The sequence below is a fragment of the Culex pipiens genome, chromosome 1, assembly GCF_016801865.2.
Source record: "Culex pipiens pallens isolate TS chromosome 1, TS_CPP_V2, whole genome shotgun sequence".
NCBI lineage: Eukaryota > Metazoa > Arthropoda > Insecta > Diptera > Culicidae > Culex > Culex pipiens.
In genome coordinates, this window is record NC_068937.1 from 92,589,185 (window position 1) to 92,613,765 (window position 24,581).

At 37.7% G+C, this 24,581-nt stretch overlaps 1 protein-coding gene across 1 annotated transcript in view; it reads left to right on the forward strand.

Annotated features, from left to right (window-relative positions):
• Positions 1-8,983, forward strand: part of LOC120429669 (mucin-12) — a 51,443-nt gene extending 42,460 nt beyond the window's left edge. Inside the window, exons 8-9 of the mRNA XM_039594697.2 lie at positions 32-216; positions 1,841-8,983. Coding sequence (XP_039450631.2) covers positions 32-216; positions 1,841-2,009 — 354 coding nt within the window. The 3' untranslated portion in view covers positions 2,010-8,983. The remainder of the gene's footprint in view (positions 1-31; positions 217-1,840) is intronic.
• The last annotated feature ends 15,598 nt before the right edge of the window (positions 8,984-24,581 follow it).

Here is a 24,581-nt window from a genome sequence, read left to right on the forward strand (position 1 = left end):
GCTGCCCCCTACAACTCTCTTTGTTTCGCAGAGCTTCTCGTCCAAGGCCGCGCTGCATGGTCACATCCGTATTCACTGTATCGGACGCTCGGCAGCCCACGTGAGCGGCACGTTGCAAAATGGTAATTTCTTGAGTACTACCACCGCTGGTAACCCCACTATTAACCCTAACCTCATACCGACAAAGGATGATTATCCCTGCAAGGTGTGCGGCAAGTAAGATCACCCCAGTAAATGTTCCGTTATTAGAGCAGAAAAAAAAGCCATGAAAAAAGAGTTCACACACACGCAGTCGTGCAGTTACACAGTAACACAAATACACAATAGTTTCGACGTTGCGCGTTTCGTTTTCTGTTTAAGTTTACGTTTTTTTTTTTCTTTTTCGTTACCACTTGAGTTTGCAAATAAATTAAAATACAAACAACAACAGCAGCTGCCAGCTGCTACCAAAACAAACAAAACAAAAAAAATACAGTAAACAATGCTATCGTTGTGTTTCCTAGCGAGAATGTATTTGTGTAACGCGTGTGTTCGTCCGGCCAAGAAGTAGTTCTTTTTAATCGTACTTTCCGTTTCATAGAACAATCACAACACTTACACGCCTACACCAGGCTAGGGATCTCACCAACACTCGCGTGAACGTACACACACCTTGTAGGTTAACGCTGAACGCCAGAAACTGTCTTTCCTGTCCCGATCCTACCTTTCTCAGTCAGTGTGTGTGTGTGGTTGTATGTTTGTGTGTTGAAACAGTAGTCGCGCACGTGTTTGCTAGCCTAGCCGACAAACAAAATTCGAAACAACAACAGAAAACAAAGAAAAACTCTAATTCCAAACAACAATGCCGCTTCTTATGTCAGTGTATTTGTGTGATGCGTCCCATTATTTCTTCAATACGTATATTAGAGCGCATAGTAGGCGTATTGTACCAATACGGCGACCCAAACGAAACCCAACACTAACAAACCGTGTGAACTCGTGGCGAACGCTTTGGGAGGGTGGGACGCGTTTGCTTGTATCGAATCAACTTCATCTATTCAAAACATGTTAAAACTTCTTTTTGGAAGTTTCGAGTGTCTTAAACAAAACAATTGCCTGAAGAAATTACACTAAAAAAAATGGTTTGATATCGATTGTTGTCAAACCATTGGGGTCCTTTTTCCGCTTGACGTCCCTTTTACCCGGCGCTCACACACACTACCATACGTTTGTTTGGATAGTGTACGTCAGTCAAACCAACGGGATTCTGTCACTGCACTGTCATTCCTTTCCAGGATGATACACAAAAGATGCTCTCTTCTTTTTCGCATCACTCTTTCATTATTTACCTCCTGAAGCTCAGCTACATACTGATGTACAACTTGCGATTTCACTTAAAATTTCTTCAAACTGGTCGTTTTAGAACAAATTGTTGTTGTTGGTTAAATCTTCACGCAAAACAAAACTTCATCTGATTACACGAGGTTTGCACTCCAGCGTCATTTTCAGAATGAAAAGAGAGAACAGAACTGTCAAATCAACGCGCGTCTTGCAAGCAAACATTCAAAACAGAAAAGTGTGACGGTTGTGACGTTCATGGTTCGTTCACTTGGGGCAGTGCTGTCAGATGTGCATTCTTTTTGTTTTTATGGAATCGTCAATTTATTTGAAGAAACTTACTGAAATAAGTTTCTTGAAAGTGTTTACTTGGTTTACACACAAAGTTAATACACTTTTTTATAATTGATGCACGTTAAAGTTCGATACAAACAAAGTTCTCATCGTCCCAAGCCGCCGTAGTGCCAATAAGTTGAATTAACATATTTTTCCTTCTCCCTAAAAATTATTAATTTCTCCTCAGGGTATTTAATAAGGTAAAAAGTCGCAGTGCCCACATGAAATCTCACAGACCGCAAGATGCAAGCGATCAGCTGCAACATCAACTACAACTTCACCAGCAACAGTTGCAGCAACAACAACAACAACAACAACAACAGCAGTTGCAACAGTCACAACAATGCTCAACGTAAACACAAGCCACGGTGACAGCGGTTGTTGCCACAGCGAGACAAAAGACACAAAAAGAACGATAGAGAGCAGGAGACGAATACTTCGAGACAATCTTCAAAAGTATGTTAAAAACTAATACAAGTGTTGTAAAAAAAACAAACAAAAAATACCAACCGAAAGCCACCTCGACTAGAATTCAGCAAACGAAGGTACACGATACAAACAGCATAATTTTACAACATACAAAGAAAAAACGATACACAAAACAAAAACCTGAGCAAATCACTGTAACGGAGGTTGTTAAAACAAACGCAAATAAAACGTGAAAGATCCCACAGAATAGCTAAAAAAACAAACAAACAAAAAACACACTACACTACAAGATTCACAAAGATGACGGTAAACAAAACGAAAAGAAATGTCAAATTATCAAAGCATCCATATACACAAACACAAGCATACATTGAGGTAAAACTTCCACTTACTCTTAAACAAATATACATATTACAATATCTACTGTAAACGTAAGCTAGAGAAAGAAAAAGGATAAAGAAACTGTTTTTGTACACTTTTTGTTGTTGAACTTTCTACACTTCGAAAACGTAAATTGTACATAGCAAAACTAGGCATAAGTATAAGCATAACTTGTTGACAAATCTTGTATTCTTTTGAACTATTTAAGCAAGACAAAAAAAATCAAACAGTCGATAGCAAATCAAAAAAACAAAAACACTGGGCGTGGCCTTTTTGTGAAATCTGAGATTTTAAACAAAGACAACTAAACAAAAGAGCAGGTGCAGAGAGTCGTTTTAGCAAACAAAAGAGAAGAAAAAAAATAACAAACCCAAACATCAAGCACCATTCGAAGCCAAAAGTAGACACGCCCCGCCCTTCTCATTGCAGGAGATGGAGATGGAAAACCCAACACATAAAACCATAAACATTGCAAAACGATGTAAGTTTTTCTCTAATAATCGTCCTTAACAGAGTAAATCACCTACAACTGTTCTTCTCTTACAAATCTCTCCAAACTCTATAGATGACTTTTTATCTTTCCAGTATTATAGACAAACAAACTAACAACAACAAAAGAGAGAGAGAGAGAGCATTCGAGAGCATTGTAAAAGGGAAAAATGAAAACATTTAACACAGAAAAGTACTCTTTAAATGTAGAACAATTTCATGCTGGCTAAGAATAACATTCTTTTTTAACTGAAAGCAAGATAAAGTAACACACACACACACACACACACTCACACAACTAAGGGTAATGTTTAATCCTTTCTTAAAAACAAGAAAATAAGTAAATGACGAAAAAACATGGTTGTACCTAGAACTTAAGTGTTGATCGATGTCCCTAATTCTATACCATATTATAAACATTTCAACAACAAAAAAAAAATATTACACTGAATGAAAGCAGCAAAACTCACGCACCCAGAGAGCAAGAGAGCAGAAGGAAGTGTGTCAGAAAAAAGTATATATTATATATTTATTATTAGAAAGTTATATTATGTGAAAACCTAAACCAAACAGAAACCTACTGGAACGTTAAAGTTCACAAACCATGTAAGTGCGAGAAAGTTTTACACTAAATTAAAGACGAACGAAGAAAGCGACAGTTCGAAGAAGAAGTCAAGCAAGTAAGGTATAACTCGTTTTGTGTTCTTTTAAGAATTGATCGAACCAAACTAAAAGAAATGGGTAAACTCACCGGACCGACCTTATAATCCGGCGAATGGTTTTGCTTTTGATTTAACCAAGCAGCTCAAATTAACTCGAGAATCAAATGGCAATAACACACGCTCACTAAAATCGAATGCATCTTTCTATTGAAAAGGGAAAGGCGGAAATTTTAAACGAAATTTTTATATATATTTTGAGGCTAGTTAAAAATAAACGCAAGGAAAGCATGGTTTAACCTTACAACAAAGTCTAGCTTTTCTACATTCATTGTGATATTAGTTTCTTTTTCTAATCGGAGAATGAAAAGCTGGATCAGAGCCCACAATCTTAAACAATGCTCAAACTTTGTTTCTTCTTTAGTGTTAATTTATCTCTATATCTATACGAAGCGACACAATTGTACGAGTATCTTACCCTTAATCTGCTATTACGACGAGTGAAATTACGGTTGCATGTATACGTGAACGGTGCAGCTTGAGTGTGTTGAACGATATAAGTCAGGTGTGATTACAGACTCAAGTGGGAATGTCAATGTTGTGAGTCGTGTTCTCTTGAAAGATCCGCAATTTAAATCCATAGATTTGACGATTAAAAATTGACAGTTGCGAACCAATTCGACTAGAAATCCGATCATAATATTTACCTTTTTTGACAGTAATGGTGCTGTAGTAATCCGTTTGCTCACGGCCACCGCTACCTGTCAGAAAAGGTAAATATTATCATCAGAATTCTAGACGAATTGGTTTGACAGTGGACAGTGGTGACAGTGGAACTGTCATTATTACGCGGAGCCCAAGCGCTACGTTTGTTTTGATAGCGTAAGCACGGTGTAAATATTGACAGTTTATCACTAATTGAATAATTAATTATTAATTACTTCTTCGGTGAATGGATGTTCACATAAGTATTAGTAAGCAGGATACGATCTTTGTTAACAAACTAACAACCTTCGGGGTTTTGTGTATCCGGATCGATAGGACCAAATGTTAGGGCCAAATTTCCTAACTTCTTCACCAGGTGGACTGTATTTTTCGTTTTCAGGGTGATGAAAACACTTCAGCTTTTTCTTTTTTCCAGTTTGCGCACTTTTCTGCTACGCCAGGATTCGTTCAACAACATCTTGTCCTGTCAAAATACTCGTCGCGATAAACTTTGAATGCAAAACTCAAAATATGACAGTTCCTCAAACATGCGACGCTTGTGATGTTCAGCAATCAGCAGTGATGCCAGATGCTCAGTTTTTGACAACTTATAGCACCGGTCGGTAATTACGGTACTCACACCTAACTTTACAGTTTTTAAGCACTTAAATCAAGCCTAGCCGGAAGTGTATCGCCAAACTCTGTGTTGTGATTTATCTTAAATAATTAGCCAAAAAAACAATAACCACTCAAACTCTTATTCAAACTTTCAAACAAACCAGAAATGCGTAAAACATAACAAAATAACTCAAACCACCTTTAATTAATACTCGTAGAGAATTGATTGCTTTATTTCCCTCTACGACAAATAACAATCATAATGAGAATACACAAAAAAAAAAACATTATTTAATTTATCGAAAAACAGTAGCAGAAACGAAAACCGAGTCCGTGCACTAGCAAACTGTGGCCTAAGATTGTGAAAAAATTAGACTAATTTCTCGCTTCTATCGTTGCGTCTCACGAAATATTTACAAGCATAACACAGTATATTTTCAATCGGGATTAGTTACCACTTGGGTTACGAATTAGTTCGACTTGGTTAAACCACAGAACCCAAAAGAGAGAAGAAGAATAACAAAACAAACACATGCAAGCTGACACGAAAGTATTACCACGAATCGCTAAATCAAAACGGAACCTAAAAGGAATAGTTATTAAAACAAACAAAAATGAAGCAGAAATTACAATGTGGAAAATGAGATAATAGTTGAAACATATCAGTTTTCTAGAAGCAAAAGTGTATTTAAAACAAGAAAAAAGTAAAATTAATGAAAGATTGAATAAACGTAAATTTTTTAACGAAGCCAAAACACATACGTCGAAGCAGAGCATAAAAAGCGTAATTAAATAATTCAAACTAAAAGAAACTACGAAAAGTGTTGTACCTTAACTTAAAAAAAAAAAACAGAGTGTAGAGACAGAGAGAGAGAGCAAATCGTTACTTGAGTTAAGACTAATGCGGTGGACCCTTCAGGTTGAGGTGCCACTGCATTACACCCAGAAGTGTGAGCGGAACGTGAAAACAAAACAATAACAAAACAAACATATGCCAAATTCTCACTACTACGCGCGAAAAGAGGGCCGGGAAGTAACTGAGAACACTGCGTGAAAACGATTGTTTGTGAATTTTATAATAAAAAGAAAACCGAGCATGCAAATTCAAGTGGAGACAATTGTAAAGTTAAAAAATAAACACAAAAAGACAAACTCACAGCTGGCAAACAGTTTGGGAGACGAGCAAATTGAAAAGTAATATTAAATGACAATCCTGACTCTAAGGCAAATTAACTGAAACTAAAAAAAAAACAAGAAACACAAAAGCAGCCTGTTTTCTAATGTTTGTAAATAACCTATCGAAGGCGGAAGAAAAAAAATGAAGAAAAATTGACTTGACAGCAGCTGTCAAGCTTAAAAAGAAATCAATGTGTCTTCGCGCTCAATTCTGTCAAAAGACCCGCTCAGTAAAAACACACACACACAAACTTGTACAAGCACACCGCTTTCGATTTATCCGAACAATACTGTCATTTTCCGCAGCGCTGGTTCATTTTGACAGCTGACTTTGCTTTCTTGTTTTGTGAAGAAAAGCAAGAAGCAACAAAAAAATGGCGTCTAACGCCTACTTTCATTAACTTGACGGACGCGCGCACATCCATACAAAGAATGCTACAAATACTTTACAAAAGTTTTACAAAACTTTTTTTTTCTAGTTTGTAATCTCTACTTTTAAGACGTTTTTAGTGCAAAGTTAGTTGAATCGTTTTACCTTGTTGAGTGTTTTTATCTTTTTATTATTGTGATTTTACATTATTTATGAACAATTACGGCCACGTTGACGTTTGAGACGGATCAGCGAATGTGTTAAAACCACCTTACCGCTTATGTTTAGTTTTTGTTTTTAGTTACGTTTTTTACACTGAATGAAACTGGTTTTCAACATCTAGTTAATGTTTATGCAAGTTCGGTAAAGACTTGTTTTTGTTAGAATAAGATTTGGTTTTACCCACTCCAAAGTGTGTACGAATGAAGCATGAAAATCAAAGACACTTTCACAAAACTACTTTAATTTTAGAAAATGAAAATTAACTTACAAACAAAGAATGTGCTGTCCTTTTTCAACTCAAAAAGCTTATTGAATTCAACTAGATTTTCTCCTCAAAACTGACCTTTACGACTCTGTTTTAGAACAATAAAATACTGAGTTCTTTCTAGTGAGATAAGTTTTAAGCATCAGCAGATACAAAACACTACGCAGAAATATTTTTCAGAGGAAATAAAAAAAATCTACTTTGAGCTTACCCAATACACAAACATAAACAAAGTCGTAATTTCTTGATTGTTAATCTTAAGTAATCGTGAGCAAAAGTAAAATTGCCATACACATTAATTATTGCATAGTATGAAAACTTGTGCTTATCATTATTATAATTACCATTAAAATATTATGTGACGAACAAAGCAAAGAAATTACTATATTTAACAGAAAGAAAAGTACATTTAAACAAAACATACCCACAAAACCAAAAGCCGAGCGATGGAATTTAAAAGTATATAGAAAAGGGCCATGGGGGCAGAAAAGGCTTGATGATTAAATGTTTTAATTGTTAGTTTTTAAATGTGACTTTGAGAGTGTGGAAGGGAAGGGAAGTTGCGCAAATGCGAAAGGGGAAATCGCACCCAACTGATTTAATTTTAAATATAAAATAAACAATCAGATCAGAACACAAGACACGAGTTTTAGGACATGCAAATAATTGTTAGAATTTCGCTTTAAGTGAAGTTTTTTTTTGTTGACCAAAAAGAAATAAAAAATATAAACGATAAGAATAATTTGTGTTTTCTCTTAAATACTGTTTTCAATTTTCTTAATTTTAAAACGAATTTAGTTGGATAATTTATTTTGTGCAATACGTTGAAACGAAGGCTTGTTTACAACAAATAAAAAATTGTTAAAAATTTGTGGAAGAACAGTAACCCTACCACACTGAAACTCCGGTGGATTGACAGTTTTCAGTTGATGAACTGTCACTTTTTACACAGCGCAAACGCTCACTATCAAAGCCAACGTCCAGCACAGCTGCAGGCAGAAAAATATGGCATACTTGAATCAAGAAAACGTTTTTGTTGATTTGATAATCATGATTTTTGTTGAATCAACGCTAAACGTCAATGCAGCTTTTTCAAAACAAAAAAAGACTTTAGTGGAATTGAGAAAATCAAGGTTTGTTTCAACGCAATTTTGTTTGAGCTTAAATGAAAACATCAGTTTGACAACTGCTTGTTTATAAACATCACAAAATTGTGCTTTTTTCTTTAGCTTCTTTATTTTATCGAGAAATTAAAAGTGAGAGTGTGTGCAACATGGAGTTAAACTTTCTATGAAGTTGCTGTGAAGGTTACCATGGCACTTTGAAAAGTTTAACTCCATGTTGCACGCACACACTCTCACTTTTAATTTCTCGATATATTTTCAAAATACAAAAACAACTCACAAAGAGTTTAACCAAACTCGCCAACAAAACCGATATCACACACACTCACACATCGAAACACGCAACGTGGCTTTTTGATTGTTACTTAGCGAGAAACAATAGAACAAATGCAAAACAAGGAAGATCAAATCAGCGCTTACTTCTCACTTGTGCTTCGCAAATCATCGCAACAACCAACAAAGTCGACTCATCGCGCCATCATACTAAAGCATACTTTTCAAATTTTATTTGCAAATCAGCTAAATTACATAATTTAACACATTTGCTGCTTCCTGTGAAAACAAAAAGTTTGCGTTAATTCGCACAAATACATCCCCAGCACAACCATTCAGAGAGACCTTCCCTGTTATCGAGCAGTCAGCCACAAAATATGGCGAACCTTCACTAGAGAAAAAAAAGGAAAAAGAAAAAATCAATTGAAAATTATAAAACAAAAAATTCTGTGATTTCCGAATGACAAAAAAAACTAAGAAAAACAACTATTGACGCAAAACACACACACACACTCTAGCTAATGAAACAAAAGAATATCAGTTTGGTACTTGAATCATCACAAGTTGAAGTGTTGCTAAGTGTGGATGCGAAATCTAAAACTTAAACTTAAAACCAAAAGAGTTAAGAACAAAATAAGAAGTAAACGAGATTGTATTCCAGTGCCAGCTATTTTTAAAACAAAAAGACATTTAAAATATTTCAAAAGAAGTAAAAATAAACACGGAACGAGAAGGCAAAATTACCAGCAAAACTAATTATTGTCGCATGGAAAATATATGAAGGACATCGAACAGAAAGCCGATGGCGAAGATGAATGAAGAGAACAAAACAAAAACCAAGCCAGTTTCTGCAATCACTCACGTGTAGATAGTGGAAATGTACTATGTTGGTGAATGAACATGCCAAACCAATAGTAGCAGGTGATTGAAAGCGAACCGGGCGGTGATTGAGTGAGAACAGTTTTGAGGAGAGGGAGGGATAAGTACACGATCCATGAAGGAAACCGTAGGAAAAGCTGATAAAATGATGTATATTTTAACTCATTATGTGTATAAAAGGCAGAAAAGCTGAAAACAAGAAATATATGTAATGTAAATTCTATTAAAATATCGGTTGTTTTTATTTCAGAAGAATTTTCCAAAACATAACAAAAATCTTATTATTTCTCAGAATAACGCGTTTAAATGTTTGAACTGGAGCAAGCAATGTAAACAATAACAAACACGTTTTGTTTGGCTGACCGTTCTGCGCTTTGTGCCGAAGTTTAGTTGAATTTGGTTGCCGGAGACCCGAGGTATAATCAAAAGTGTAAACAGTAGTCTGGCATGTACGTGTGACAAAACTGCCTTGCCTCTGACAAGTTGCCGCTTTTGCAGGGTGTATCAGATCGCACGCTCGATCGGAATTACATACATATTTAAAGAGTAGGCAACAACATTACACGGGGTTTTAACGGGTTTTGTTGAATATCTCAGGATTGAAATCAAATTTTGGAGATCTGTGGACGTATTGAAAATGACACAAAATAGCATTGTTATCTCCAAGGTAATCTCAATGTTCACGTGATACAAGATAGCACCATCTCAACAAAAAAATTTAATGATTTATGGTTTGCTGTGAACGATTTACCAGTTTGCCATAATTTTAGACAAACACGAATTACTGCCATCTGTTCATTGACCGGTGCACCGGTTGAGTTTCGGCATGTTTTATAGCACAGCAAATCTCTGTGACTTCAGAAAGCGATGAATAGGTAGGGGAGAGTGGGGAGACTTGATCCCCTTTTTTTGTATCGCACATAACTCTGTCAATTTCTCACAAAACTATGATCTTTTTGCATGAATTGAAAGCTTAAACATTCAACTATGTTTGGCTGATAAGGGTATTTCATCAGATAAACTCTTCGAATCATGCCAAGCGTTTTAAAAAAATATTTAAAACCGGCATTTTCAAAATGTTGGGGGTAATTTGATCCTCCTTTCAACATTTTGAAGAAATCTTAAGCAAAATGTTTCTTATTCATCCAAACTTTTAATTTTCTATAAGTTACAGCAATTTCACATTAAACCTGTACGTTTGTGTTCAAAATATAACAAGTTTAGCATGCAAAATATTTAAAAACATAAAATTTTCTTTTTTAGACCAAAATTGAGCATGTTTACAAAAGCTGGTAATTTTTGTTTACAAAACTTTTGAAAAATGGTTCAAACTGCAGTAAGTTATATACAACTATACTAAAGAAAACTATGTACGAAAACCCAGCCCAATTATTTAATCTTGAGGCTGATTCCAGTGACTGTAAAAATGCAGGGATCAAGTCTCCCTAAACGCACTTTTTTAAACAATTGATTGTAAAAATAGTATGACGATAAATTTAAAGTCAAATGCGTAAGGGTTTTGGAGTTGATATGTTTATCAAACAATTCACGTACAAAAAATATTTTTTTGAATAATTTTTGAGTGTTTTCTATACTTACCAAAACAAAGAAAAAAGATCTCTTGGAAGTTTTTTGCAGCACTTCTTAGAAAAATGTGTGTAACTCAATCTAAACATTTTTTAATTTTTTTCTCTGTTTTCTACACTGAGTTTTAGTAAATTTCGCACAACTTTCTAGAACAAAGCTAATTGTTTTACCCACATGCTGACGAGATACAGGCTTGGGATCAAGTCTCCCCGGGGATCAAGTCTCCCCACTCTCCCCTACCTATGTGTAATTTGGGATATTGATTTTGCACCAAAAAATGAGCATCTGTTCAAAAAACTAAATTCAAAACTTCTCGTATGTTTGGCAGGTTAAGCACTCGCTCCTAACTCCATCTAATTTGCTGATTATCACTATTTAAACAACTTATTTTGGAAAACTGTTTATAGAAACTCGCATGCTCCTACTTCCTACTTAACTATTTTTTTATGAGCTGTAATTGAACGTCAAAGTGCTGATATGTATGTCAAAGAGATATGCTGGAATTAAATGTTGTTACCCTATCTTGACAACTATTTTTTAGATTTTTTTATACCAAACATCAAACACTCGCCCCCGGTGGTTGGTCACTTTTTCGTTTGACACTTTCTTAGGTTTGACAAAGTCAAACTAAAACCAAACTATAGTAGAATGTGTGAGCTCTGTGTAAAAAGGATGTCAAACTAAAAAGTAACTCCCCGTTCGTTTGACAACAATTGGTGTCAAACCATCGGGGTTTTAGTAAATTACAAAAAAAAAACCGATTTAATCCCACCTGGGGTGAGATAGAGCCTTTCTTACTAAAGCATATAACAATGGTAGAACTTCTTTCAATTCATAACATCGACTTTGTTTTTAAAAATCTTATGATGAAAGCAAAGTTGCTAAGAGGAGAAAAGCAACTCGCGACAAAAAATTGGAGCTAGGAATGTTGACAGGTATGATTTTCATAAAGTATTCACCTCCTTTTCTATCCCACAGAAAACTGGGGACAAAGTAGCTGTCAAACAAGGCCAAACTGTTAAAGTAACTCACAAAATGAACTTTGAGTGATTTGAGTTTATATCTGACGTATGCCACGTAAAAGTGCCAAACACGAAACAAAAAATCTCTTCGAGCGAGATGGTGTAAACCGAACAAAGCAGGCGCAACGCAAAACCGAGGTACAAGTGAACCGCGTGTGCCGCACGGTGCTGGGAATCTTGCCATTCAGCTTCTACGAAAGTGGGAGAGTCAGAGATAGCTATGTTTACAACCGCACCACTGCACACTCAATCGCGAGAACCTTAGGTAGAAGGCGTCGCGAGCATTGAAAACTTTGAAAACGATATAAACGATGGAAAGCTTCGAAAGCTCCTTTTGGAATCCAATAAACTCGGTTAAATAAACTTACGAAATCACGAAAAAAATTAAGCCTACTTTTAGGCGATTTTAGGAGCACACGGGAAACAAATTGATTGTAGCCGGATGAATGTCCTATGTCACAAAAGTTTTTGCAAAAACGGGCAGGGCAAAAGAAACCGAAAAGCTACGATATCTTAAAAGTTGTAGGAAACATCGGTAGACAAGCTACTACAAAACGAGTATATATCTCGAGCCACAAAATATATGCGCCAGCATTCTCGCGTCAGTATTCGAAGCTCAACTTGACAACTTGTCGACTTGGCGACGAAGCGTCAAAAATCGATGCAGTGTGAATTTTTGACGGTTTTTCCGATGCAAATTCATGCTGAATCGTATTATTTACGAAGATGAAAATGACGTCCAGCCATAAAGTAAAACATATACCTTTCTTTAGTAAGAAAGGCAAAAATTACGTTTTTCGATATTTGTACTTTTGAATTTTTGCAACGCGTTTCCCAGAATATTATTTGCAAATATCATAGTTTTTACCAAAAGTAGAGCAATTCGCTATGAAATCGGCTGATTTCGACCAGTTTTATTTTTTTGTATTTTTTATTTGGCTCAAACCTTTGTGGGGCCTTCCCTATCACCAAAGAAGCCATTTTGTATCATTGGCTCACCCATACAAATCTCCATACAATTTTGGCAGCTGTTCATACAAAAATGGTACGTAAATATTCGAAAATCTGTAACTTTTCAAGGAATTTTTTGATTGATTTGGTGTCTTGGGCATGATTATAGGTATTGATGAGGACTATTCAGAAAAAATAGGTAGGGGAGAGTGGGGAGACTTGATCCCCGGGGACACTTGATCCCAAGCCTGTATCTCGTCAGCATGTGAGTAAAACAATTAGCTTTGTTCTAGAAAGTTGTGCGAAATTGACTAAAACTCATTGTAGAAAACAAAGAAAAAAATTAAAAAATGTTTGGATTGAGTTACACACATTTTTCTAAGAAGTGCTGCAAAAAATTTCCAAGAGATCTTTTTTCTTTGTTTTGATAAGTATAGAAAACACTCAAAAATTATTCAAAAAAATATTTTTTATACATGAATTGTTTGATAAACATATCAACTCCAAAACCCTTACGCATTTGACGTTAAATTTATCGTCATACTATTTTTACAATCAATTGTTTAAAAAAGTGCGATAAGGGAGACTTGATCCCTGCATTTTTACAGTCACTGGAATCAGCCTCAAGATTAAATAATTTGGCTGGGTTTTCGTACATAGTTTCCTTTAGTATAGTTGTACATAACTAACTGCAGTTTGAACCATTTTTCAAAAGTTTTGTAAACAAAAATTACCATTTTTTGTAAACATGCTCAATTTTGGTCTAAAAAAGAAAATTTTAAGTTTTTGAATATTTTACAAGCTAAACTTGTTATATTTTGAACACAAACGTACAGGTTTAATGTGAAATTGCTGTATCTTATAGAAAATTAAAAGTTTGGATGAATAAGAAACATTTTGCTTAAGATTTCTTCAAAATGTTGAAAGGGGGATCAAATTACCCCCAACATTTTGAAAATGCCGGTTTAAAATATTTTTTTAAAAGGCTTGGCATTATTCGAAGAGTTTATCTGATGAAATACCCTTATCAGCCAAACATAGTTGAATGTTTAAGCTTTCAATTAATGCAAAAAGATCATAGTTTTGTGAGAAATTGACTGAGTTATGTGCGATACAAAAAAAGGGGATCAAGTCTCCCCACTCTCCCCTACACGAAAAAATATTGGAGATCTTTTAGGCCGTTGCCATCATTTTTCAAAGTTTATGTTGCCCTCCCCTACAAAATTGGGTACTAAAGCACTATGAAGCACTATGTCAATTTTTATGTACAACGGTAAAAAACACGGGACCGTGGTGTAGGGGTAAGCGTGATTGCCTCTCACCCAGTCGGCCTGGGTTCGATCCCAGACGGTCCCGGTGGCATTTTTCGAGACGAGAATTGTCTGATCACGCCTTCCGTCGGACGGGAAGTAAATGTTGGCCCCGGACTAACCTAAAAATAAAGGTTAGGTCGTTAGCTCAGTCCAGGTGTAGGAGTCGTCTCCCTGGGTCCTGCCTCGGTGGAGTCGCTGGTAGGCAGTTGGACTAATAATCCAAAGGTCGTCAGTTCGAATCCCGGGGTGGATGGAAGCTAAGTGTAAAAAGAGGTTTGCAATTGCCTCAACAATCAAGCCTTCGGACACCTAGTTTCGAGTAGGAATCTCGCAATCGAGAACGCCAAGGCAATGCTGTAGAGCGAATAATTTGATTTTTTGGTAAAAAACACGATCAAAAACCATTTCTGATCACTTTTTTTCATTTTAATGCAAAAAAAAAAAATAATGACAAGACAACATTTTTTCGATGGATAAACTATGGTCCCCTTGGAACGAGCTGTCAAGTAGGAACTTTTCTGTCAAGAAGGACCGCGACATAAATAATTCAAATTTGATTTAAAACCCCATTTTAAACTCTTTGTGGTCGTACAAAGGGTCATTATACTCAGAAAAATCAGCTTTATCGCTGTAAATAATAATATCAGCAATCTAAGCTTCATTTTAGGACCCACTTGGTCCGAAAAATCAGGGGGCAAAAAAAATTTCAAATAACATCAAAATTTCAATGGAAATAGAAGTCTTATCAACTGATAACAATTTAAAATGCCTTTTTCTGCATTGATAATCATATTTAGCATGTTTGGGCTCGCTTAAAAATATTTTGATTTTTTTTAAAAATTACAATGTACAGCACCGCAAAAACTTTTTTTTCTTGCAAAAATAAAATTTTCGTCAATATTTACTTAGAAATCTTGGAAATTAATGATTGCAAAATAAATGGACAAGTGTATAATGCATTTTAAAACACTTTTTTCATTCAAATGTTGACACCGTGGCCTGTAATTTAATTTTTTTGCCACCCCCCCCCCCCCCCCCTCGACATTGATCAGAGTCGATGGACATAAACTTCAATAAATATTTGCAACGGCCTGAACTTTTTTTCACAAAAAAAAAAACATTTTCCAAAGATCCGATTTAAAAAAATATATATCTACAGTTTTTTTTTTTTTGAAAAGGTACTAAAAGCGAAATTTCAAAATTTGGTTCATAGGACCTTTTCAAAAAACTCTCTGGATATGTTTTAGGAGACAAAACCCCGCATCTTATGAGCCATACAGAAAAATTGCCCAAATTATGCCGACGAGTTATATATTTTTTAGATAGTGATTTTTGTAAAAAAATAAATCTCGATTAAATTTTCAAAAGGCCCTATCTGCATAGGAAACCCATGAGGGATAGGTTGTTTTGAAAATTTAATCTAGAAATCTTGTATTTAAAATTTTTTGACCTCATTTTTTAAAATTTTAAATCGAATTTGTAATCGAAAAATACTTAAGAAATGTTTTGAGAAACTGCACCGCATAGCCATTCAAAGTTTAATTTTGTCCGCTTTTTTCACATTTTAAAATACTGTCCATAATTTTCCATTTTGTAAATTTTGAATTTCTTGAAAAGTTCAGAAAATTCCTACAATTTCGTCTAAGATACATTGAAGAATGGATTTTTGGTTGCAAAGATACAGCGGCTTAAAGAAAAAGATACAGGAAAATTTAAGTTTTCTAATTCTCATCCAAACAACCTTCCATTTCTCAACAACTAACGGTCCAATTTTCGATGTTAAGCGATGAAACATTCGTGAAATTTTCTGATCTTTTCGAAAACTATATTTCAAATTTAATTTTAGTTTTTCAGAAATTCCGCGTACCTTTTTTTCTAAATAGTTCTCATCAGTACTACAACTTCTCTGAAGACACCAAATTGATAAGAAAATTCCTTATTAAGCTTATTTTTCTGAGTACAATGACCCTTTGTACGACCACAAAGAGTTTAAAATGGATTTTTAAATAAATTTGAAAATTTACCTCGCGGTCTTTCTTGATAGAAAAGTTCCTACTTGACAGCTCGTTCCAAGGGGACCATAGTTGATCTATCAAAAGATGTTGTCTTGTCATTATTTATTTTTTTGGCATTAAAATGAAAAAAAGTGATCAGAAATGGTTTTTGATCGTGTTTTTTACCGTTGTACATAAAAATTGACATAGGGCTTTTGTACCCAATTTAAAAAAAATACTAAAAATAAGGACGATTTCGTAGAGAATTACTCTACTCGCGACAAGATATCTGATCGACCTATGCTTAAACTAGGTCTGACATTGAGTCAACAGAAATTAAAAAAATAAGCTTGGTGTTTTTTAGAAGTGAGCAAGGAAGTGACAGCTGTTTGTTTTCAAAACAGCACGTGCCACAAACATTGGCCGATGTACGAAGTGATTTGTTTACATTTTTTTTGTACACTCCGCAAACGTCAAACCATACAAAATTGCTGCCGGATCTTTTCCGGGAGGGATCCGGAAAAAAGATCCGGCAGCAATTTGTATTGATTTGACGTTTGCTGAGGGTGCCAAAAAGTTTGGTTATGTTCTGCTTGCAAAAGACATGGTACGTTCGTTTGATGGCTAGTTCCACACTGAGTGCCGCACTCAGAGCTGTCAAAGTGTTTCTTTGAAGAAACTCGCGCTAGTTCCGCACGAGTTTCGCCGCCATCTTGGAACTGAAACTCTAGTGCCGCACTCGATATTTTTTCAGTTTCATGCGAGTTCCACGTACACTGACAAGTGACGTTCGATTGAACCAAAACTGGCACCGACTAGTGCGGCACTCAGTGCCGCACCGGCTTTTCAAACGAACGTACCAACAATGTGAGCATGCATGCCCGTTTTTCTGGTCAATTCATTCGGCTAGAATGCACATCCCAGCAAAACATTTTTTTGAACAGCTGTGGAAATTTTCAACTATCTGGAACAACATTTGAAAAGACAGCTATTCAGCAGCATTTTGACAGCTAGAACTATTTTGCAAATTCCGAGTTAACAGTAACTATTTAACAAACCCCGCACCGTTAGAAGGTTGATGGGAAGGCCAGCTATTGTTTAACACATCGAGTTTTGTAGTTTTGTGAAAAAGGTACCTGTTGGCTCGGAATTTGCAAAATAGTTCTAGCTGTCAAAATGCTTATCCGCCCTTTTCTCGTGTTGCTCCAGCTATATTTTTTTTTTTTGCAAGACCTGCCAAACGATATGCAAAATCAATCGATATGCAAAACCTGCCAAACGATATGCAAAATCACATTATGCGAACACCATCCCAAACGGCAGCGAATGATCGTACAGGTAAAGCTAAGTATGCAGATCGGAAGGAACGCGGTCAAGAAATGTTGCGTGTTCTTTTCGTGACCCCCCCCAAGAAAAGTTGACAGTTCGGTATGAGCGCGTTTGACGGTGTGCGCGCTTGAGGTTCTTTGGGGGGGAAAATAAAAACATTAAAATTATTGCTTATTGCGAGATAAAATCACGTTTCTCCATCGCTGTGATTGACAGGAGATTATTGCCGCCTAACTACCGCAGTGTAATAATCTGGGTGCTGAATAGTGGTTCGCAAAACGGCCTCAATTTTGAACTGTCTAAGTGGAACCAATTTACTGTTGGTCAAAAGAAGAGAGTATTGTTATCGATCATTAAAAATAGTTTTTTTTTGCAAGAATGAAAATAATGTAGCATTTGAGGACCTAGAGTTGAAGTCAAGAAATGTTAAGAAAGATGAAGGCGAGATCGTCATTTTTTATAATTATGAATTGAAGTTGTTAATGGAGTCGATGCGGTTGTATCCATCCAGAAGGTGTCTTTATTGTTTGATTCCGTTTGAAAACCTGGTGAAGTGAAAATCTTCTCTGTCAGTTAAATCAGCTTCAATAGAATCAGCGATGTTTTTTCGCTGGACCAGGAAAAGCTGCAGGATTCCAAAATCAGCTAGGGAATCTATCTGCGACTTCGCAGAATGAAACTCTCGCCGCAGTTCTTTGTCATCCGTAAAAAAGATCTCTTCTAACCGATCGAAACGCGACAATTTTCCAGCAAAAAATGCCCAAAACTATACAAAATTATTATAAAACAGCTCATTTACCAGCAAGAAAAAAGTTATGCTTGTGCTTGAACAGACTCCTTCTTTGTAAATGTAAACTAAGTGGGATCATTCGAAAATCACGTTACGCATTCTCTCTATTCAGCACCCAGGTTACAACATCCCAAATGTTTTTGAAAGTGAAAATGCCTTGAGTATTTTGACGGTTTCGACGAATGTGTAAAAATAACACTTTAAAGTTATTTAGGATGAGCGTGTACGTTAAGTCTCCACACATTTAAACAAATCACCCCCCGCTTCGTTGGCAACCAGGCCCGTGATACTGACGTAGCTTGCTGAAGCCGCCACCAAATGTTTGGTGGCGCTGTTTCGGGAATAACATTTCAGAGGGGCACAAATCAAAATATAATAAGTCTTATTTAATTTTTTGGAAAATAATCCTGTAGCTGCTCATATTGATTCTTTTCATTAAAATAAACCATAAATGCCGAAAACAACAATATATGTTTAGCATCAGGTCTCAGGCAAAGCTTCCCAGCAGGTGTTTATTTCAAATCCTCTGAAATGTCTTCCGCAAATTCTTATTTGGCCAATGAACCAGTGTTGGTATTATCGCGCTCTCTCGAGAAAATTTTCTCTCTCTCGAGTTCTCGCCGCGAGTCTCGAGCTGCCGAGAGAAACTCACCGATTGCCCGTGCTCTCCTCCGCTCGCGAACGGGCTTTCTCGCGAGCCAGAATTGCCCGTTCGCGAGAAGTTGAACGTGTTAGAAACGAACAAAAAACAACACAGCGATTTAAGTTACACCTCTATACCATCGCCTGGTTCGTATTCATAAGCCTGATAAAAAAATTGCTAGCTTGGGGCGAACGGCTAGCACGAGGCGCTCGCGAGCGCTCGCGGCGAGAGCGAGAACGCGAACGAAAATACGAGCGCGAGCGAGAAGAGAAAAGTACTACAAGTTCTCTCCCTCGTTCGCGAGCGAGAAATGCTTTCCTTCTTCTCGCTCGAATTCCAACAATGCAATGAACTTACAGATCATCATAATGTTAATTTAAATCTACAATTTGAGGCAGTTGAGCTCAACCATGTTGTTGGAAAACCTTAAGAGCGAGTCCACGAACAGGGAAGCCCATTGTTAGGGACGTTGTGGGGCTTTACAAAAAAGCATGTTTTTGAGTCAAACAAACCAACTTCTATGGTACCCCGTGGTTTGAATGTGTTGGTAAATTTTCGACAAGAAAGCCAGAACAGCTGTTTTTAGACATAAAAGTTCAAATTTAGAAACTAATTTTGTTGTTTTGTGTCTATTCCTACTGAAACAAATTAAAAAATATTCAAATATTGTGCAAAAACATTGCTAAAATCACTTCTCAATTCACCCCATGTGTCTCTATTTGCCCCGGATAATGGTACACATTTAATTTCATTTTAACTAACGAAACAAAAATAAAGAAAAAAAATATTTTCGTCCTTTCGATTTTGCGCCCTTTTCGTCATGTTACTCCCCATAATTTTGACACTAGACACCAAAACTTTGGTACTTTTTAGGCTTCAGTGACATTGTATGCAGATGACAGCCGAAGCATCCCCGTGTTGGCAACCCTGCCCATCTGTCATCCTCTCTTTCTTTCTTTTTGCCGCAGCTGAAGTTTCCCTCTCGCTCGCTCCTCCAACCATGCGCGCGAAAGAAGCGAAAGAACAAGAAGAGCAGCCCAAAATCGCTTCTCTACACACGCTCGCAACTTTTCCGAGTCTCCACAGCCACAATCCAAGATGGCGGTAATGTTGTGATCCCGTTTGTCAGTTTCGCGAGCACGTCCAACCGGAGAATCGACTTTTCTTCCCCGATACCGTGTGTGTGCGCGCGCGTGTGAGTGTGCGGAAAGCCAACCGAAAAACGGTGGAAAACTTGGTTGGATTTACAGCAGCAGGTAACGATCCCCCCCCGGGAAGTGGCCACTCTTAAGTGCCGGAAGTTTTGTCCGAAACGCGAAGGTTTTTTTTTTCTTCTGACGAAAAAGTGTAAGAAGAGAGAGAGAGAGGGAAGAAGAAGAAGCAGTTTCACCTTTGCAGTGGCGAGTGCGTGTGTGTGAGAGGGAGCGCTTTTTTTGCGGTGAAAACCTCCGGAGGAAAATCCGCCGCGGTTAAACGGAAGAAAAAGAAGCAGGAAAAGAGGCCACTGGCCAGACGAAGGCCGACTGTGGCCGGAAAGTAGCGCGAAGATCGAGAAGACCCCGTTTTGGAATTGTTAGACCGCTTTTTCTTTTTCACCGGGGTTGTTCCGCGGCCACTCGACAGAGGTCGTCACGGAGTGTGAGTGTGGCTGTGTGCGTGCGTGTTTGTGTGAAGAAGAATTAACCTCTAAAATCTCGGAATTTTCTCCAGAATCGATTACGCTTCTCTCCCTCCTAGGACGTTCCGGATCTTCGGAGAACCGGTCCGTTTACTTTTCAGGTGAGTTCCACATCTAAATTCCGCTGACTTTATTCCGTCAGAAAGATTCGCAATTGTGTCTTCTTCCCCGCAACCGTCTTCGTCTTCCTTTTCTTCCTGTCCGCGGAGTAGCAGGCGCTTCCCCGAGGGCTTCTTCTTCAATCTCGGTCGCCGCCGTCAAAGTCGTCGTCGTTGTTGTTGTTGTTTTTCCATTCAGCAAAGCGTCCCCCATCCCGTTCTGGCACGCGATGACCATCGGTCGTCGCAGTCGTCGTTGTGGCGGGTTGTTCCTTCTCCTCTTGGTGTGGTTGTCTTGTTTGGCCGTTCCGTCGATGGTACCAATACCGACGCAAGGGAGGACACACGCACACACATTGACTGTTCAATCGAACGATGAACATGACGAAGGTGTGTAAGGTTTTGGAAATCTTGGGATTTTGGAATCGATTCCGATGGAAGATCTGGAACCGTTTGCCAGATTTTACAGAATCGGCATCCGTGGTCGATTTTTGACCATCGTTTTCAGTGACTTAGCTATCAATTTTCAGGGTAGTGAGTTCGAGTCCCTTCTAACACTTAAATTTCAAATTACTACCTATTGATATCGTTTGAGATCGCTTTCATAATCTTTTTTTTCCAGATGTGAAAATTTAAAATAATCATAATTGAATATTTTGACAACTAGAAAAAGACACGACCCAAATTGGACAAGCCGCCCTCGTTTTAAACTTAACCCTCTAACGCCCATGGTTACTCCAGAGCATCACTAATTTTTGTGTTCTTCAAAATTAAATTTCTCTGCAACCATGCATTTTTTCAACCTGGTTCAACCTGCAATAGTTTATATAGAATGTTAACTTATAAAAATCATTAAAATGTCATCCAATTTGGTCGATTCAATTACGAGTAATGGTGAAAAACGTAAATAATCTCGATTTTGCTCTGGGCGGGAAGGGGTTAAATGTAGTTTTACGTTTAAAACTCAAATGTTGTTTTATTTAAATGTAGGTTATCAAATTGCCCTCGAATAACATAATCATGATCGACATAGTCGGAATGAAGTTGAATAACGTAGTTCATGTCAGTTTAGTTATTGAGAGCTGCTAGAATTGTACTTGTAAATGCTAGATTTCCTCAAAGTGTTGTACATTTTAAGTACTTGAGGTTTACATCCGTGTTAGGGAAGCGCTTTTTCGGTGGTCAATTTTATGCATCCTAGATACTTTAGATACTTGAAGTTCACGTCGGCGTTCGAGAAACTCACAATTCCAGAGTTTTTTTTTTGAAAAGGTCCTATAAACATATGAAAGACAATAGCTTATAGGACCTTTTCAAAACAAACTCTAGAATTCGTTACAAGCTTCTAAGCACTTTTTTCTTAGTTAAACAAGAGATAGATGACAATGTTCCGGGTTCCCGTTGAAATTGGGAAATTAGAGCTCGGACAGACGTACCGATTGCGATACGACAATTCTAGCAAGAGTCTTGAATCGGTAACTAACTAACAAGAAAGGCTTTTTGTTCATTTTCACTTTACTTCACTCACTAAAATAAAATACTTACCTTGAGCGGCTTCTAGCTGACTCGACGAGGTGAAAGAGTTATCCGTCGACTGGACTTTCCTAGTTTCGGCATCAAATGGCGCGATGGTGATCTGAAGGCGGTTGTAAACCAAGGTGTTCTATTATATTTTTTTTCTCCTCCGCACTTACCTATGAAATAATTCTATCTCAATACATTACTACACCTTTATATCCAGAAGAACGGGAAATTGAATGAACGCAAGTTACAAGTTGGGTACTTGAAGTTCACATCCGTGTTAGGGAAGCGCTTCAGGGGTGAGATTGGGTCATACAAATTTCAGCTTTTTTGTATGACCCTATCTCACGCCCCAGACCCAATGTCACCCCCTTGATGACGGTACTCGAAGTTTACGTCGGTGTTAGGGAAATCCAAATGCAATGCATTTTGAAACCGTTTTAAAACATTGCATTGCTTCGAAAGTTGTACAAAACTGTCACTGTTGACACTTTGAATAAAAGTTTACCCCAACGGCAGTCGCATTCGTGTACTTTGTACACACTTTGTAAGGGCACTTGTAAGAAAGGCGAAAACATGCGACTTCCCGAAGGTTACTGCTTAGATTTTGAATGTAAAGTTTTATAACAGTTTGAAACCATACATGCTGTACTCTCGGGCCTGCGACCTGTGTTTTTAGGAATGGCACCCAGTAGCTTCGGGTTAGACGTTATTCAACGTCAAAAGCTGGCGTTTGCTCAAGTTTTCTAGAACAAAGTACTTACTTTTTTGTAGTTTTTCTGTTAGCAGTTAGAAAATGATTATTTTTTTTGTATCGGATAACAAACAAGACGGCAGAGGCCGGCGTCGATCTTGAGGATACTACTTCAATATGTTTAACGACTAGAAGCAATCTCTAGATTGATCAATCCAATTCAACGAATCATCTTTGTGGTTAACTTAGCGGGGTCATTTTTTGTCTGAAAAGCTGCTTGTGATTCAGTGCTGGGAATCAATGAAGGCAACTTATTTACAATGAGCCGTATCAGTTATTGGAGGAAACCGGAATGCAGCCAACCAACAGAACTAGAACCGAAATAACCTGTGTATGAATCAGAGTACGTGAACCAGCTGTTATACATCATCTGCTTTATTCCCTTGAAGTTCTTGAAAGCAATGAGAGACGACTGCTTTAACAGATTGTACGATTGGCAATTCGGCCTTAGCTCTCTAGCAACAGTTTCGTTTCACCAAATCACCAAAGACTTGAAGGGATTACTTGAATATGAAGTCGGTGTTCGGGAAACATCGAGTGCTATTTCAAATATCTGATGGCAGAAAAGCGTCAACGGAGCAGTCGAAACCCCACAGGATGAGTTGTATACAAGTGTTTTCAGTATGGTATGATCGTTGAAAACCCAGATTCACCAGTGTAATCGATTGGAACGGATGCCCGCACATCAAACTTTGAAAAAGACGCACATCAAACTTTGCTCCAGCTTTGTGCCAATGATTCCGCGACAACACCGCACGTAATGCTCACAAACAACAAAAACAAAAAAAAATATTTCAAAAAGTTCACCAAGTTTGCCAACTCCGGCTAGCATCAACACCAGGATCGATCAACGAACGGGGTATTGCCCACACACAAACACACCGATGCGTTGGCCTCAATCCAACAGTGAATTACAACGGTTGTGTTGGTGTCGCACCCAACTCTACACCCCACTAGTATTGGTGTCACCACACTCTTTCTTTTGACGTTTCGCTGCAAGAAAGAAGACCGTCCTGCCTGCAGCCGTCAGTATATTTTCAGTCCGATGGAGATTGTGTTCGTGTGACAGAGAGTGTGTGACAGCGACTCAAAACAAGAGCTCCGCGTTTGGGGTCACTTTTGGCAGCATTTGGCCACCGTTGGGGCCGGAACCGGTGCGCACCGGACTGGTGACGGTGAGTTTCGGTCGTTTACAGTGCAGTTTTCGAGTTTTGGGGTCATTTAGTGGCGATTAAAGGGTGGTGAAAAAATCGCGTTATCGACGCGAAAAAACGACGACGACCAGAAGAAGCAGAAGAGAGAGAGAGAGAGAGACCGATCGACGTCTCACCAATACCGAAAGCTTCCGGCGGTGCCGGGGTGTTTGTGTGGCGTTGCAAATAACTTCACTGGTTGCGTGTTGATTCGCGGGATTGTGCGGTTGTGTGTATGAGTGGGGACGACGTCACGAAGAAGAATAAAAAAAAGAAGCTGGCATTCGCCCGTAAATAATTGCGAAAAATTGAAAATAGTTTTGCGAAGCGGCGTGTCACGGCTGTTAGGGGGACGACGTCGCTGACAGACGCCGGAAAGGGCCGGATTCGGACCTGTCGTGACAAGGGGTTAGGCGAGCAGCAAATTTGCACGGAGTTCTCGTGATGCTTGTAAACAAAAACGCA